General features: G+C 57.6%; 7 protein-coding genes across 7 annotated transcripts; 5 read left to right on the top strand and 2 right to left on the bottom strand.

The window, feature by feature from the left end:
- Window positions 1-423: 423 nt before the first annotated feature.
- BDZ90DRAFT_232918 (hypothetical protein) lies at window positions 424-1,110 on the top strand. Its single transcript, XM_025506439.1, has 2 exons — window positions 424-547; window positions 619-1,110. The coding sequence occupies exons 1-2, from the start codon at window positions 482-484 to the stop codon at window positions 1,027-1,029; spliced, it is 477 nt and encodes a 158-aa protein (XP_025361431.1). The 5' UTR covers window positions 424-481; the 3' UTR covers window positions 1,030-1,110.
- Window positions 1,111-1,688: 578 nt separating this feature from the next.
- On the top strand, window positions 1,689-2,266 carry BDZ90DRAFT_261070 (hypothetical protein; the record flags this gene model as incomplete). Its single annotated transcript, XM_025508334.1, has 3 exons — window positions 1,689-1,754; window positions 1,832-2,002; window positions 2,084-2,266. 3 exons carry the CDS (start codon window positions 1,689-1,691, stop codon window positions 2,264-2,266), a joined length of 420 nt encoding a protein of 139 aa, XP_025361430.1.
- A 1,454-nt stretch (window positions 2,267-3,720) lies between these two features.
- BDZ90DRAFT_232916 (MFS general substrate transporter) lies at window positions 3,721-6,172 on the top strand. Its single transcript, XM_025506438.1, has 2 exons — window positions 3,721-4,566; window positions 4,642-6,172. Exons 1-2 carry the CDS (start codon window positions 4,129-4,131, stop codon window positions 6,037-6,039), a joined length of 1,836 nt encoding a protein of 611 aa, XP_025361429.1. The 5' UTR covers window positions 3,721-4,128; the 3' UTR covers window positions 6,040-6,172.
- A 313-nt stretch (window positions 6,173-6,485) lies between these two features.
- On the top strand, window positions 6,486-7,089 carry BDZ90DRAFT_211288 (cytidine deaminase; the record flags this gene model as incomplete). Its single annotated transcript, XM_025504103.1, has 2 exons — window positions 6,486-6,571; window positions 6,654-7,089. Coding segments are annotated over 2 exons (522 nt in total), but the record flags the coding sequence as incomplete, so codon positions are not given.
- Window positions 7,090-7,205: 116 nt separating this feature from the next.
- On the bottom strand, window positions 7,206-10,443 carry BDZ90DRAFT_280298 (alpha-glucosidase II precursor; the record flags this gene model as incomplete). The annotated part of the gene is made up of 2 exons (XM_025509267.1): window positions 7,206-8,426; window positions 8,506-10,443. 2 exons carry the CDS (start codon window positions 10,441-10,443, stop codon window positions 7,206-7,208), a joined length of 3,159 nt encoding a protein of 1,052 aa, XP_025361427.1.
- Window positions 10,444-10,575: 132 nt separating this feature from the next.
- Window positions 10,576-12,345, bottom strand: BDZ90DRAFT_241302 (nucleotide-diphospho-sugar transferase). The gene is made up of 3 exons (XM_025507388.1): window positions 12,185-12,345; window positions 11,625-12,118; window positions 10,576-11,559 (listed from the first exon to the last, which is right to left on the bottom strand). Exons 1-3 carry the CDS (start codon window positions 12,310-12,312, stop codon window positions 10,697-10,699), a joined length of 1,485 nt encoding a protein of 494 aa, XP_025361426.1. The 5' UTR covers window positions 12,313-12,345; the 3' UTR covers window positions 10,576-10,696.
- On the top strand, window positions 12,266-14,276 carry BDZ90DRAFT_232913 (putative TYR1-prephenate dehydrogenase). The gene is made up of 3 exons (XM_025506437.1): window positions 12,266-12,665; window positions 12,732-13,828; window positions 13,909-14,276. The coding sequence occupies exons 1-3, from the start codon at window positions 12,562-12,564 to the stop codon at window positions 14,157-14,159; spliced, it is 1,452 nt and encodes a 483-aa protein (XP_025361425.1). The 5' UTR covers window positions 12,266-12,561; the 3' UTR covers window positions 14,160-14,276.
- Window positions 14,277-14,317: the final 41 nt, after the last annotated feature.

The raw sequence follows: 14,317 nt of genomic DNA, 5'->3' as shown, positions 1-14,317 counted from the left end.
GTTCCGAATGACCCCCCCTTGGAGGTAGTCTCCGGCTGTGCCAAATTGGAGCGCTTGGATCCCAGCTGGCTGGACTAGCGTCAATTAGCGCGGGGATCAATGCCCGATCGGCGCCTCCATCACGCACGGGAAGGCCACGCGCTGCCGGCTGGGCGCATCTCAATCGCGAGACCACACAGAAAGACACAGATGTCTTTCTGCGATAGCGAGTGATATTGCTAGTCAGAGGTGTTCAGCCGGGCATCGCGTTAGCACAGCTAGGAGGAGATATGGACGACGCTGCGTTTCTATAAGATGGAGTGGGGGTTGAAGTTCGAACGTGCAGACGTCTCCTCCAGATTCCAAACACCCTTCCTACTGCCTCACCTTGATTGAGGGGCAACACAACGTCACTTGCGCCAACGGTCGCCGCCGCCTTGATCAACTGTACCGCAATCGCCTGGAACTCGCCTCATCGTCACTCTACTCTACTGGTATCATTATGGCCCCAGCTCTCGCACCGCGCGAGATGAGTTGGGAAACCAGATTTGCTCTCATCTACTCCGCAGTGAGTCCAACTGACCTACCCAGCACACGCTCCTTCACTTTGCTGACGATATGTCAAGCTCTTTCGAATAGCCCTTCTTGATACTTTACGTGCTGGCCGTTTTAGGCATACCATTGATCCGTTGGTTCAGCCATCTCAACAGGAGATCAGCAAACGGCTACGTCGACCCCTGCTGTATGCCATTTGAGAAGTGGGTCAGGACCTTCTTCACCGTCTTGTTTGGCCCCTGCTTGCTTCCTTTCTGGATCTTGAAATGCTGCTGGGATGACCCTCCCTCCTGCTTCTACTGGTGTAGAAGGACTCGCGCTCATCCTGCACACAACACTGCGGCCCCACCTGCAACCGAAGAGCCCGAAGTTATCACCAACGTTACGCGGGTCGACGACATCGAAGCTGTCGCGGCCGAAAGCAGACGTTCAGAGACGGCAAGCGACGAGCCAAAGCCGCCGCTGATGGAAGTTCCTCCCCCGTACGCACGCTGACGAAGGTGATTGTAGTAGTCGGACAAGTGCAATGTTCCTTTGCAATCGAAAAATACCTTCAATGACATTGTATGAAGATCCAGCTGTCTGTCGCAGCGTCTCGGCCATACTCATGAGCAATCGTGATGCCTCATCGCCACGGCATCGGGCTTTTTTGGACCGCTCTTCTGTCATTGCCCTCGTCGCGTGCGAGCGAATCTCACGCAGGAGGCGATAGCGTAACTATCATGGAAACGTGGTATCATTGCGCCCTCGTCTTGTGCTGATCAGCGGCTGTGCTTCTTTCCAGAACGGAGACGCCCGGCCTAGTGCTCGTCTAGGTAGTGCCAATGGCAGTAGCGTGGAATCAATGCCCGATCGCTTGCGTCGCGGGCAGGGCTAGATAGCAGAGTGCCGCCCTTCAATCACAGTCCAGAAAGTGAGCCGGCTCCTATTTCCTAGTCTATGAGATCGATCGACAAAAGCAGTGGTCCAAGTTCAAAAGCGTACAAAGGGTACGCTTCAGAGCTGGCTACCGCGGTCCCGTGAGAATAAAAAATACACCTCACCAACGCAGCCTGAACACCTGACACCTCACCAACGCAGCCTGAAAACCTGGCGACTTCATCTTCCTTCCTGGTCATTTCCCATATCATCTCATCCTGTCCTGTCGCACCATCATGGCGCCAGCGTTGGAGCCTCGAAAAATCGATGACGATACCCGTTTCATCCTGTACATGACTATGGTGAGGACGTTCCCGCATGCTCGAGAGCAATCGAATTGAATGGGCGCTGACAATGATTACTTTGTCTTGTGCTACAGCCCTATGCGGCAATGTACACGCTCTGGGTTGTTGGTTTCCCTCTGATCGCATGGATCGAGCATCTCAATAGACGGACACAGAACGATTACGCCGATCCGTGTTGCTTCCCATCCTGGATGGAGACGGTTGTATGGAGTGTTGTTTCTCCGTGGGTGGCCCTTTTCAAGATTGTGAGGTGGATTGTTACCAGACCGATCGTCGTCGTTCAGTCCTGTCACTCTTGGTGCAGAAGGACTCGTCCTCGACCTCAGGAAGAAGCCACCGCTCCCTTGGCGACCGGCGAGGTCGAGATGGTCAACAACGCCAGACACAGCGGGGACACAGAATCTCTTGCCACTCATACATATGCCGCGGTCTCGACGTCACAGGCAGAGACGCCGGAGAATGGATCGTATGGCCCACAGATGGCCGCTCCACCGCCGTATGCAAACTGATAAGGCGCAACGTAGTGCGTGCCACTCCACGGATGCTTTGCTTGTAAATGACATGTCTTGCTTCTCATCTGCAGCCACCCAATCGCATGTGCAAAAGCTGGACGGTGGACTCAAAGACGGCACCGTGACGCAAACTCTTCCCCTCGACGACTTGCCGCTTCTCGTTGTGAGCACTGCACAAGCCGTAGGATGCTTTCAAGGGGGCCATCGAGTTGCTCTCGGCTCGCTTTTAAACGTCAGACGTCTATCGAAGCAATGTGTCGCGCTCAGCGTCGTACAGGCGCTTCCTCACCTTTCGGGTGACGCGTAGACGCTATGTCGATCAAGAGCCTCGAACGTGACTTCAGTCCCGATCTGCTGTTGGACTTCGCTGACGAGCAGAGCGTCCGAAGGCTGCGCTCAAGATCGCCGCCCTTCTAGCGAACAGTCGAGCGACGTCGTGCTTGGAGAGGCTGCAGTGCCACAAGGATGGCGACGAGACGTAGCAAGCGCTGCGACGAGGCGCTAGGTACCACTGCAATAGGCATGCGATGCGACTGGAGCCATGGCGACTCGCTTGACCTGCTTCCTCGCTGAAGCTGAGTCGGACCGCTGATCTTTTCCTGGCTCCACCCGGCGTTCTCGTCACTTTTCAAGAAATTGATCACAATTTTGGATCGTCTGGACAAGCAATCACGTCAAGGCAGCACACATATGGTCAAATGTGGCGTCGCTCTTGGCGCGCTGTCGTACGATGAGAATGACCGGACGTGCCGACGCGGGTTGACCCGGTCTACGATAATGTGGCGCTCCGCGGGCAGCATTGCCGCTGTAATGCGAGGCCGGCCGCCGTCGCTATCTGATCATCAAGACATTGGAGGTTCCGGAAGCAGAGATGGCGGAGCTGGAATGGAAGGAGGAAGGAAGGGGACGCAGGTGGGACTGCCCACTGTTGAAAATCCGAGCTTGTGAGAGGGCATGTATTTACGGCCAGGATGGTCTGCTGATTGCCTGCCTAGCCGTGGGCCCCGATACTGTAGACTCGGCAGGCTTTGCTGTGTGCCTGCTGTGCGAGCTACAGTAGCTCAATGTAGGAAGATCTGATCGATTTGATCGCACACGCAAGGCCATCGAGTGCGAAGGAGCATTGCAGCAACTCGGTCCTGCAAACGGGGCCAAATTCCTTCCGTACATCGGGCGGGTGTTGTATCATTCTGCTTGTGGCTGCCGTCGATCCCTGCGTCCACCGTTCGCCAAGACGGTTCGTTCTGACGGCGGCGGGAGAGGACGGAAGAGGGAGTGGAGCCGGTGGCCGGGCCGCATCGTCCGCGCGCTTTCATTCGAGGAAGAAGACGAGAGGCGGCGGAGCTCAGAGATTGCTCTCATATCTGATTTTGCGCGCGAGAAAAAGCGACAGCGAGAGAGGGCCGAAGAGCAGCCGCTGCTAGGGCCGATCTGCCCGTCTTTCCCACCCAGTCCGTTCGTCGCATCGTTGCATCACATCCTTGCCAGCAAAGTTCAGCGCATTTCACTGCCGTTGCGTGCCTTCCCAGTCAGTCCAGACCCACTGTCCAGCCACCAGCCAGCCACGCACACGACCGAGAAGTAGAGAGTGTGGCGGCGCCGATCCAGCTCCACCACCCATCGACATTGCATCGCAGCGCAGCACATCGCAGTCACCTCGTTCGGCAGCATCGCAGAGCAACTGGAGGCCTGGCCATTGAATTCCACCCTAGCTGCCTCAAAATTTCCACTAGCCAACGACTGGCTCATCTGAGCCTACGCCTACATAACCAGAGACGACTCCTCCCTTATCTTATCCGAAATCGCGCCCATCTCTCCTCCATCTTCTTCTTCTTCTTCACCAAACGCCATCTCCCAAGATGTCGACCGCTGCCACCGCGACCGGCGCCAAGGGCGAGCACCTCGAGCACCAGTCCACAAAGATTGCCCCTCCTCCTTATGAGAACGGCTCTGGCTCTAACAGCGTCAAGTCCGACTTCTACATCCCCAATGCCGACGACAAGCCTCCTGGCGTCCTCAAGGCAGAGGCAGTCAAGGCCCTGTCCGGTTGGCAGCTCTGGGTGGCCTACATCGGTATCGGCTTGACCTCGTACGTCTACTCGCTCGACAATGGCACCACGTACGCATACCTTCAGCAGGCTGCCCAGGCCCAGAACTACTCGCTCTACACGGCCGCCTCTGTCATCCAGCAAGTCATCATCGCCATCGGCAAGCTCCCCATTGCGAAGCTCTCCGACGTCTTTGGTCGCGCTCAGGGTTACGCTGTCAGCCTCTTCTTCTATGTCCTTGGTCTCATTGTGAGTAGCGCACGCGCCCGCCGGCGACGCGTCACGGTATCAGCAATACTAACACCTCCTGCCGCACAATCGTAGATCCTCGCCGCCTCGCCTTCCTTCTCCGCCATCTGCGCCGGTCAAGTCTTCTACGCCATCGGCAACACGGGCACTCAGATCATGCAACAGATCGTCGTCGCCGACGCCATCAACACGCGCTACCGTGGTCTGGCTACCGGTCTCCTCTCGCTCCCCTACGTCATCAACTTCGCATGCTCTCCTCTCATCGTCGGTCATCTGGGAACCGCCGCAAACTGGAGATGGGGCTACGGTATGTTCTGCATCGTCCTTCCCGTAGCCATTGCCCCCATCATCCTGGCTCTCGGCCTGGCCCAGACTGAGGCAAAGAAGAAGGGCATCGTCGAGCCTCACCCCTACGTCAAGATGGGCTTCGGCAAGGGCTTCATCGCCTTCTGCAACGACGTCGACGCTGGCGGACTCTTCCTCCTCTGCGCCGGCTGGCTCCTCATCCTCCTGCCCCTCACTCTCCACACCACGGCTCCCAACGGCTGGCAGACCGGCTACATCATCGCCATGTTCGTCGTCGGTGGCGTCTGCTTGATCCTCTGCGGCCTCTTCGAGGCATTCATCGCTCCCGAGCCCATCATCCGCAAGCGCTTTATCACCAACCGCAACGTCCTCATTCCGGCTATCGTGGGCTTCTTCGACTTCTACTCCTTCTACCTCTCGTGGTCATCGGCATACTACTTTGTCGTCATCCTCCGTGGGTGGAGCAACAAGGATGCCATCTACTTCAGCAACGCCCAGTCCCTCTGCCTCACCGTCTTCGGTATCGCAGCCGGCGCGCTCAACATCTTCATCAGGCGATACAAGTGGACCTTCTTTGCCGGCTCGCTCATCCGTATGCTCGGTATCGGACTCATGCTGGCCTACCGCGGTGCCGGGGCCACTACGGCACAGCTTGTCATCCCTCAGGTCATCCAGGGTCTCGGTGGTGGTATCCTCGGTGTTGAGCTCAGCGTTGCCTCTCAGGTCTCCGTCCCTCACCAGGATGTGGCCCTCGTCACGGCACTTGTCCTCCTCGTCACCGAAATCGGCGGAGCATGCGGCACGGCCACCCTCGGCGCCATCCAGACCACGGCCATTCCCTCACGCCTTGCGCAGCTCCTGCCCAACAACCCCACCGCCGCTAGCGCCATCGTCCTCTCGCCTTTCACGGCCACGATGACCTACCCTCTCGGCACGCCCGAGCGCGACGCCATGATTGAGGCTTGGTCCTTCTACATGCACCGCGTCCTCACCGTCGGTATTGCCCTCAGCGCTGTTCCCATCGTCTTGATCCCGCTGATCAACGACTACAAGCTCAACAATAAGCAGAACGTCGTCGAGTGGTCCGAGGAGGGCAAGCCGATTGAGAAGGAAGAATTCAATGAGAACAGGCTCAAGAAGTCTGACTCCATCAACGGTCACACTTGAGCGCGCAGGCGATCCTACCTGCCACTTCCCTCCCTCGCTACCCTTACCTCTCTCACCCTTTTCCTTTTTACCCGGTTCTCGTCTCTCGGCCCACGAATCAGTCCAATGTCACTCTCGTCGTCGTCGTAATTTCACATGCTCATATTGCAAAGAAAGTTCAGTGCTTCAAGATGGTTGTCGTCTGATTGCGATTTTCTCACGCCCCGCGCATGGGCATTATGAGAGTGGGAAGAAAGGCTTGCTCGATGTCGTGTGGGTGGGTGTTGCTTTGCCGCGTCCGTGCGCGAAATCCGTGGGAGCGCTATCTTGGCTCATCACCAATCACTCCTTCTCATTCTCAGAGTGCGGACTTCTTTTCCTCTCTTTGATTCCGACGATTCCGACGAAGTCTCTCTCAGCGGAGAACGAGAGCCTCCATGAGCAGCTCGACATCAGCTCAATCGAGCAGCAAGGCTCCTCTTTCTGCAGAGGAGCGCAAAGCTCTCCTTCAAGCAGCTCTGGACGCCAGGGCCTTGGCGTATTGTCCTTACTCGTCAGTTCAGCGCGGCGGCCAACTCTCCTCGCCTCTCACACGATCTCCCTTCTAACAAATACCGTCCCTTCCTCGCTGCCAGTAACTTCCGCGTAGGCGCCTCCCTCCTCCTCGGCGACGGCCGAATAATCAAAGGCGGTAATGTGGAGAATGCAAGCTACCCAGCGGGAATCTGCGCCGAGCGTTCTGCCCTCCTTACAGCTCAGGCTTCCTGCTTTCCCCCCACAGCGGCGACTAGTTCTGCAAAGAGTCCACTGCAGGGTCAGATCAGGGCAATAGCCGTTTCCTCTGACTTGCCCTCGAGCCCTTGCTCCCCTTGCGGGGTTTGTAGGCAGTTCATTCGGGAATTCTGTGAATTGGATATGCCCATCTATATGGTTTGGGGGGAGTGGAGGGAGGAGTGCGAAAGCGACGATGAGGTGGAGGGGTCAAAGACCAAAGGCAGGATAGTGAGGACACTGGAAGAACTGCTGCCATTGAGCTTCGGGCCTGAGGAGTTGGCCAGGCCGAGAGATGCAGCGAGATGAGGAGCCGACGAGACATGTGTAGGGGAAGAAAGGACGCAAGGCTCAATGGCACGCATGGTTCTCTCTATTACAATGATGTCATTTTCGTGCGTCTACACTCCGCGCCCTCACTTCCTCGCGATCTTGATCGTCCAGTCTCCCCTCACAAGTACCTTCGGGTCCTTGATAACCAACCTCGATGCAGTCCCCTCTGCTCCTCCCTTGGTCTTCTTCTTGGCCGGCTGCGCCGCCACACCAGGCGTAAATGTCGACGAGATAGCGCCTGCGCTCTTGCTGCCACCCGAAATGTCTCCGCTGGCTTCAATGCTGAAGCTGACCTGCTCATCCCCGGGTAGACCGAGGATGACCACCTTCTCAACGCGCACGTCCTTGATTGCTGTGGCGAACTCGTTGGAGGCGTCGTAGGGCGGGACGTGGCTCGCGTCGGTGTTGCCCTTGGTCGTTGAGACTGCCGAGCTTGATCCTGCAGCCTCTTGTCGCAAAGCTGCCTCGTCACGGGAGCGCAGCTCGTACTCTCCCTCCTTGGTTCGCTCCAGATCGAATCGCCTCCAGACATATGCTCCAGTCTTGTAGTGGTAGGTCTGCCCATCGTCGAGGTAGAGCACGCCAGTTGCGCTCTTGCCCTCACCATCCAGCGCCACGACGAGCGTGACTGGATCCTTCCATCCCAGTTCGGCTGCCCTTCTTACCCTCTCCCTAATGGGAAGGATGGACCCACCACGCTGCAAGAGAGGGGCCGTCTCGTCCAGCGGGGCAGGCACATCTACACGTCGCGAGGCCTTTGCGCCAGCGCCGCGTCGGTAGACTTGTTGGGTCCAGTAGTGGTAGTAAGGCTCCTCGTCCGCCAGGTAGACGTCCACGCTCGTCGCTCCCTCCTTTACGGCGGGCTTGACGAGTAGCCCCGAGTCGCCGAGGTAGTATTGATCATCGATATCCAGCCCTTCCTCATCATGCGGAAAAGCGAGGAACTGCGGCCTGAGCACGGGTAGTCCACTCCCCTCATCCGCCGCTTCCCTAAAAGCCGTAGTCCACACAGGCAACATACTATATCGCGTCCTAATCAACCCGCGCACATGCCCCCTGTACGGCTCGTCGAGCAAGTAAGGCTCGCGGCGCTTCGTGTCAATATGAGCATGAGCGCGGAAGAATGGCTCGAAGATGCCTGCTTGGTACCAGCGGACCAACATCTCTGGGGAGGGATTGCCGAAGAAACCGCCAATGTCCGCGCCGCAGAAGGACATGCCTGCTACATTGTTGGAGAGGATCATGGGAACTGAGACGGCCAGATGCTCCCATGTGCCGAGATTGTCGCCTGTCCAGATGGCGCCCTGCGTGTGTGCGAGGTGAAGAGGGTCAGTCGGTGAAAAAAAAAAGAGCACCTTGTCACGGCGGCGCGTCGGTACTCACGTATTTCTGAGTCCCCACCCACCAAGAGCGACTCAAGACAAAGGGTCTGCGCTTCTCATGCTCCTTCTTGCCCTCCCTCTCCTGCAGCCCCTTGAATGTCCCAGCCTGGAACAGCACGCCGTTGATGTTGTGGATATCACGATGCTCCCACCCACCATGGTGAATGACATCCTTTGGCGAAGTGATCTCCGGCCCGTTGAAAATGGCAGGCTCATTCATATCGTTCCAAACGTGGACATTACGAGCGTTGGCCTTGATCGGGGTCGAGGAGAGGGATCCACCCAGCCTGAATTGGCTCGCCCACCAGGTCGTGGCCTTCGGATTGAACATATCAACCCAGCTCGCCGAGCCGGACCAGCACCATCCCTCATACTCTCCGTCGCCCTGCCTATCCTCACCACCAGGCAGCTTCACGAGTACCTTCTGATCCTGAGCCTCGCTGTATAGCCAGTACTCCTTTGAGCGCTTGAAGTGCGGGTCGAGGATGATGACCAATTTCCTGCCTCTCTCATTGAGGTCGCCAACCATCTTCTCTGGATTGGGGAAGTTCAGCTCGTCCCAAATGCCGTACATATGCTCCTTGCTGTACTCAATGTCCAGCCACATGACGTCCATCGGGATGTCCGCCTCGTCAAAGCGCGCCTGCACATTGAGCACGTCGCTGTCGCTATTGTAGTTCCAGCGACATTGATGATACCCAAGGGCGAAGGTGGGCGGAGCGGTTGATCGGCCGACTAGCTCGGTGAACTTCTGGATGTTTCCTGCAGGAGTGGGAGAGAGCATGACGAGAAGGTCCAGGATTCCAGATTCTGCCATCCAGTGCGTGCGGGCACTCTGCGCATGACGATCTACATCGATCCACGTTTCGGCGCCGGAGAGGAAGAAAGCACTAACGGCCTCGTCCTTGTTCTGGGCGTGGACCACTGGCACTGAGCCGTAAAGACTCATGGGCGAATCGTAGTCGTACTCGAAGACGTCGGTGTTCATCAGTCTGTACGGGTCTGTGAAGTCTCCCTCCTTTGCACCACGCGTGTCGCGCAAGTTGAGAGGAGAAGCATGTTCTGGCAAGCCAAAGAGGTGAGCTTTCGCAGGGAAGGTGAAGTCGAGGGAGAGGGCCTCGGGACCTTTGGGCTTGGTATCTTGGCGCCCTGCCCAGCTTTCTTCCCACTCGCCTGGGTCAGTCTGCTCGAAGTCTGCCCAGGCTGTGGCGAGGTGGGGTGGGTGACCGGCGGAGGTGAGATTGGAGCGGCGCGAGAGGACTAGCTGTGAAGGGGCGTCGATGGCGGCCGCAGCGTCGTCCTCTGAGGCTTCGTCGTTCTTGTCCTCTTGCTTGGCCTTCTTTGCCCTGAAATGCTCCATATGCAGCAAACCGCGGTCATTGAGCACAATCTGCTCCCTCCCCTCGCGCAGGAAGGTCGCCTTGAAGGGGCGATGGACAATCTCGAGGCTCGCTCCCTCGTTGCCAAAATGCACCACAGTCTTGCCATCATCATTCTTTGCCATTTCCAACTTCAAGCTCCCAGGCTCAGCAGGCGCGAAGGGTCGGTCGTAAGCCCACTTGGCTGCCTCATCATAGCGCTTCCATCCATTGTACCTTGGTCCCACCTCATCCATCTGAACGCGGGCGGTCCCGTCTGCATGGAAGATGAAGCGTGCCTCAAAGTCGACCTCGGGGTACAGGGCTGAGGTGATGGGTGCGGTAAGAGTCGCCGTCTTCTCGTCGAAGGAGAGACCTGAAGCGGGCAGAGAGTAGGGCGAGACGAAGGAGGTCGTGTTGGCTGCATAGGTGGAGAGGCGGCGAAGACGACGACAGAAGGACGAGTCATGGCATTTCTTAAAGTCGTGTGGGCGGACGGCCAGTGATGGTGAGGGCAGCGTCGATAAGATGGCTGCGACGATGGCGACGACAGCCAGTGTCCATGCCTTGCTGAGAGGCATGGCTGTCTTCGTCATCCTGAGTGAGTTGTGGGAGAGATGTGGAAGAAGGCAGAGACGCGAGGTTGCTCTTCCCGTCCAGCGAAGCAGGTCAGGGCCAAGGAGCAACTTCGAAAAGCGTGGGACCGTGCGCGAGAAGAACACAAGGCCAATCGAGTCGAGCAGGACGTTAAGACAAGACAGTAAGGCAACAAGTAAGGCAACAGAGTCCATCTCCTTATAATAGGCGAAGCAAGTCTATCCTTCTCGTAGCAGCTCAGATCTTATCCAGGTGCTCACTCTTCTCAAACTTCCTCCCTTTGACCCCCTCCAACCCTTCCCCCGCATAGCTCACCAACGGGCTAACCTCAACCTCCACCCCCTCCCCCAGCTCAGCGCCCGCCTCACGCAACCACTTGCCATGCAATGCAAGCAGGTCCCTCCTACTCGTCTGCGGATCATCGCTGCCCGTATTGGGCGCATTCTTGAGCGGCGAGAACTCCTGAGCGCGCGGTACCTCGTGCACGGCCAAGTCGTCGCAGAAGGGGAAGACGTCAAAGATGAAGAGCTCCAGCTTCATGCCATTGGGGGTGGTGGGCTTGACAGCCTCGCCGCTCTTGGAATCGATGGTGGGAATCTTCTTGCGGGCGATATGATAGGCCATCTCGGCTTCGAAGCTGGGCACTTGCTTGGAGAGGAAGTCCGTCGTGTAGAAGTGGTTGACGATGTTGGCCGCCCTGAACTGGAGGTCCCCACTCTCGTCACGAGCTTCAGCCAGCTCAGAGGGGATCTCGCTGTACTCTATCACGTTCCACTTGTCATTCTTCATTGCCACGACGCCCACGCTCTCCTTGGGATCCGTCTTGATGACAGTCTTGACGCCTGCTTGGACCGGCTTGCTGATGCTGATTCCGAGGAAGGCCGGATCGCCTACTTTGACTAGGCAGTTGTCCACGCCATAGCAGTGCAGGTACTTGATGCCGCGCGACTCGAGGGCAGACACAACGCTGACTGTCGCCTTCTCGTCGATGGGCTGACGCAGCGCGTTGTACAGGCCGCCGTTGCCGTCAGGGGCGGTTGCGATGCGTGACTTGGAGTCGAGCATGATTTTGCCGTCCATTGTAAGGCAGGGGAGGGTGCCTGCGAGCGAAACGTGACCCGATCAGTAGCTGCTCACGCTGGCAATTACGCTCGCATGCCCTCACCTTGCTCGAAAAAGATGATGTTCGCTCGCTCGAGTCCGAAGTAGTTGTTCTCAGCGAAGAAGTCTTCGGTAGGCTTCCTCGTGGGGCCACTAGTCATAATGAACCAGGGTACGACGACGTCTGACTGCGTCTTCGCGTGCTCCTTGGCCACCTGCTGAAGGCGCAAGATACGCTCAGCCTGCAGCTGGAAGAGGGACTTGTGCGACGGCAGTCCAATGTCATAGCATCCCTTGGGTGCTGATGAGCCAAGACGAGTGCCCTGTCCACCAGCAAGGAGAAGGACGCCTACCTCGCCTTTGGCAATTGCATCGAGACCAACTGCAGCGTACTTGCTTGATTCGCTGGACACAGCATCGCCTGAGGTCTGCACGGTGGAGGAGGCCGGCGGAGGACCAAGCTTGGCTGACTGCTTTGCAAGCTCGGCAGCTTCCTTTTCACCTTGGACAGCACGCTTGTAGATGGCATTCACGCGCTCGACGTCGAGTTGAGAAAGTCTTGCGGGGAGACAGGCGTGATCATGAGCGACAGGCTGGCGGCACACGTGCGGGTCAGGAACTCACTGCTTGGCGAGGTTGCCCTGTTCCTCCGGGGAGATTTCGTCCCAGAAGGCAAAGAGGTGTTCCTGCCCTGCCTTCTCGTACTTGTTTCGCAGTGCGCCTACGTCGATGAACCCTGGTGTTGATGACATGGTCGGTTGTGGTCTGTGATTGAGAAGAAAGAAAGGAAGGAAGGAAGGAAGAAAGCAAGCCAGCTCAGGGTCTTCCGCTGTCTCAGACCCGAGTGTTGGACTCGCCCTCGCCCTCTCACTCCCGCATGTGGATCGGCACGACGCTCGACTTGCGCTCTGTCCGTTGATTCCACCAAGCTTTTCTTTCCAAGTTATCAAGCCACTTCAATTCGACATCCTGCTCCCGATCTGAGGAAGGAGCTTGCAACCATGGCGAGCATGCAACAGCTGCAGGATGAGATCGAGGTCGGCATCATTGGTATGGGGGACATGGGACGGTTGTATGCTACGAAGCTCGCTGCCGCAGGTTGGAGGTGAGGAGGCGCCTAGTCTCGGAGGATTCCGCATATATGCTCACACCTCACTTCCTCATCGCCCAGGGTCAATGTATGCGATCGTCCAGAGAACTTCGAGACGCTCCGCAGCGACTTCAAGGACACTCCCTCGCTCAATGTCTTCCGTGATGGCCATCTCGTAGCTCGGCGCAGCGACCTCATAGTCTATTCAGTCGAGGCAGCCCTAATCGACAAGGTGGTCGAGCAGTACGGCCCTTCAACGAAGCTAGGCGCCATCGTGTCTGGTCAGACATCAGTCAAGGCTCCCGAGCACAAAGCCTTCGAGGCACATCTGCCGGCGGATACTTACATTGTCTCATGTCATTCTCTCCACGGCCCAAAAGTAGACACGCAGGGCCAGCCTCTCGTCCTCATCCAGCATCGAGCTCCCGACGAGAAGTTGCGACTCGTCGAGCAAGTCTTCTCCTGCTTCCAGTCGCGCTACGTTTACCTCTCGTACCAAGAGCACGACGTCGTGACCGCCAATACGCAGGCAATGACGCACGCCGCCTTCCTAGCAATGGGCACAGCCTGGCGCTGCAGCGGGGACTATCCCTGGGAGACGGACCGCTACCCTGGTGGGATTGAGACGGTCAAGATCAACATCATGATTCGGATCTTGTCGGCCAAATGGCACATCTATGCTGGTCTGGCGATTCTGAACCCCTCGGCGAGGGTGCAGGTGACCCAGTATGCCAAGAGTGCGTCGGATCTGTTTAAGATGATGTTGCTGGGTGAGGAGGAGGCGATGCAGCGACGGGTCTTTGAGGCCAGAAGGAAAGTGTTCGGGTGGGCGGATCACGAGTACGAAGATGGCGTCGCTCCCAATGGCGAGGCAGCTTCAGGCGTAGAGGTGGTAGCACCGCCTGTTGCAGGGCCATCATCCTCATCCTCAATGCAGCCGGCAGCACAGCGACGCACTTCTCGCAAGCCCTTCCTCATGAGCGACACGCTCCTAGACCGATTCCACCTCGCAGCACGCAAGGCACTGGGCGATGGCGAAGAGCCTTCAGCTCCTCCACCGCGACCACCAAATTCTCATCTCTCCCTGCTAGCCATCGTCGACTGCTGGGCAACACTTGGTATCGATCCCTATGCCCACCTGGAGCTAGCAGCCACTCCCGTCTTCCGCATGTGGATTGGTGAGTCGACTCCCTAGACCTCACAGCGCGACACGTCGTCTCACTGATCCTGCTCCTCCTCTCTACCTCTGTCTCGCCAGGTGTCTCCGAGTATCTCTTCCGCTCCCCTACCCGTCTCCGCCAAGCCATCAAAGCAGGCATAGAGGACACGACCTTCCGCAGCGATGACACTGAGTTCGTGGTCGCCGCAAGAGGTTGGGCAGAAGCGGTGCAGTTTGGCAACTTTGCCCACTACGAGTGGAGATTCAAGGATACGGCCTCATTCTTCCAGCCGAGATTCGATGAGGCTAACAAGGTGGGGACGGAGATGTTGAAGGTGTTGACTGCTTGAGGCGGGGAGGGATCGTGAACAGACAACGGACGGGGGAGAGGCACGTCAGGCAAAGGGAACGTCTATTTGTTGGGTCCTTGTCATCAATGAACAATCCACATTCAACCACCCCGCCATCCTTCATGCTCTCTTCCACCTTCCTGCATCTCTGCCACCTC

The sequence above is a fragment of the Jaminaea rosea genome, assembly GCF_003144245.1.
Source record: "Jaminaea rosea strain MCA 5214 unplaced genomic scaffold BDZ90scaffold_9, whole genome shotgun sequence".
Taxonomy (NCBI): Eukaryota; Fungi; Basidiomycota; class Exobasidiomycetes; order Microstromatales; genus Jaminaea; species Jaminaea rosea.
The sequence above is the reverse complement of the archived record's forward strand: the minus strand, read 5'-3'. Positions and strand labels throughout refer to the sequence as shown.

Excerpts from the sequence above, each read along its gene's own strand:
- BDZ90DRAFT_232918 (XM_025506439.1), top strand. The coding sequence starts at position 482 with ATGGCCCCAGCTCTCGCACCGCGCGAGATGAGTTGGGAAACCAGATTT. Across the intron at positions 548-618 it reads TTGCTCTCATCTACTCCGCA|CCCTTCTTGATACTTTACGT; the intron begins GTGAGTCCAACT and ends TCTTTCGAATAG.
- BDZ90DRAFT_232916 (XM_025506438.1), top strand. The coding sequence starts at position 4,129 with ATGTCGACCGCTGCCACCGCGACCGGCGCCAAGGGCGAGCACCTCGAG. Across the intron at positions 4,567-4,641 it reads TCTATGTCCTTGGTCTCATT|ATCCTCGCCGCCTCGCCTTC; the intron begins GTGAGTAGCGCA and ends GCACAATCGTAG.
- BDZ90DRAFT_241302 (XM_025507388.1), bottom strand. The coding sequence starts at position 12,312 with ATGTCATCAACACCAGGGTTCATCGACGTAGGCGCACTGCGAAACAAG. Across the intron at positions 12,119-12,184 it reads CAGGGCAACCTCGCCAAGCA|ACTTTCTCAACTCGACGTCG; the intron begins GTGAGTTCCTGA and ends TCTCCCCGCAAG. Across the intron at positions 11,560-11,624 it reads CATCATCTTTTTCGAGCAAG|GCACCCTCCCCTGCCTTACA; the intron begins GTGAGGGCATGC and ends TTTCGCTCGCAG.
- BDZ90DRAFT_232913 (XM_025506437.1), top strand. The coding sequence starts at position 12,562 with ATGGCGAGCATGCAACAGCTGCAGGATGAGATCGAGGTCGGCATCATT. Across the intron at positions 12,666-12,731 it reads CTCGCTGCCGCAGGTTGGAG|GGTCAATGTATGCGATCGTC; the intron begins GTGAGGAGGCGC and ends CTCATCGCCCAG. Across the intron at positions 13,829-13,908 it reads CGTCTTCCGCATGTGGATTG|GTGTCTCCGAGTATCTCTTC; the intron begins GTGAGTCGACTC and ends CTGTCTCGCCAG.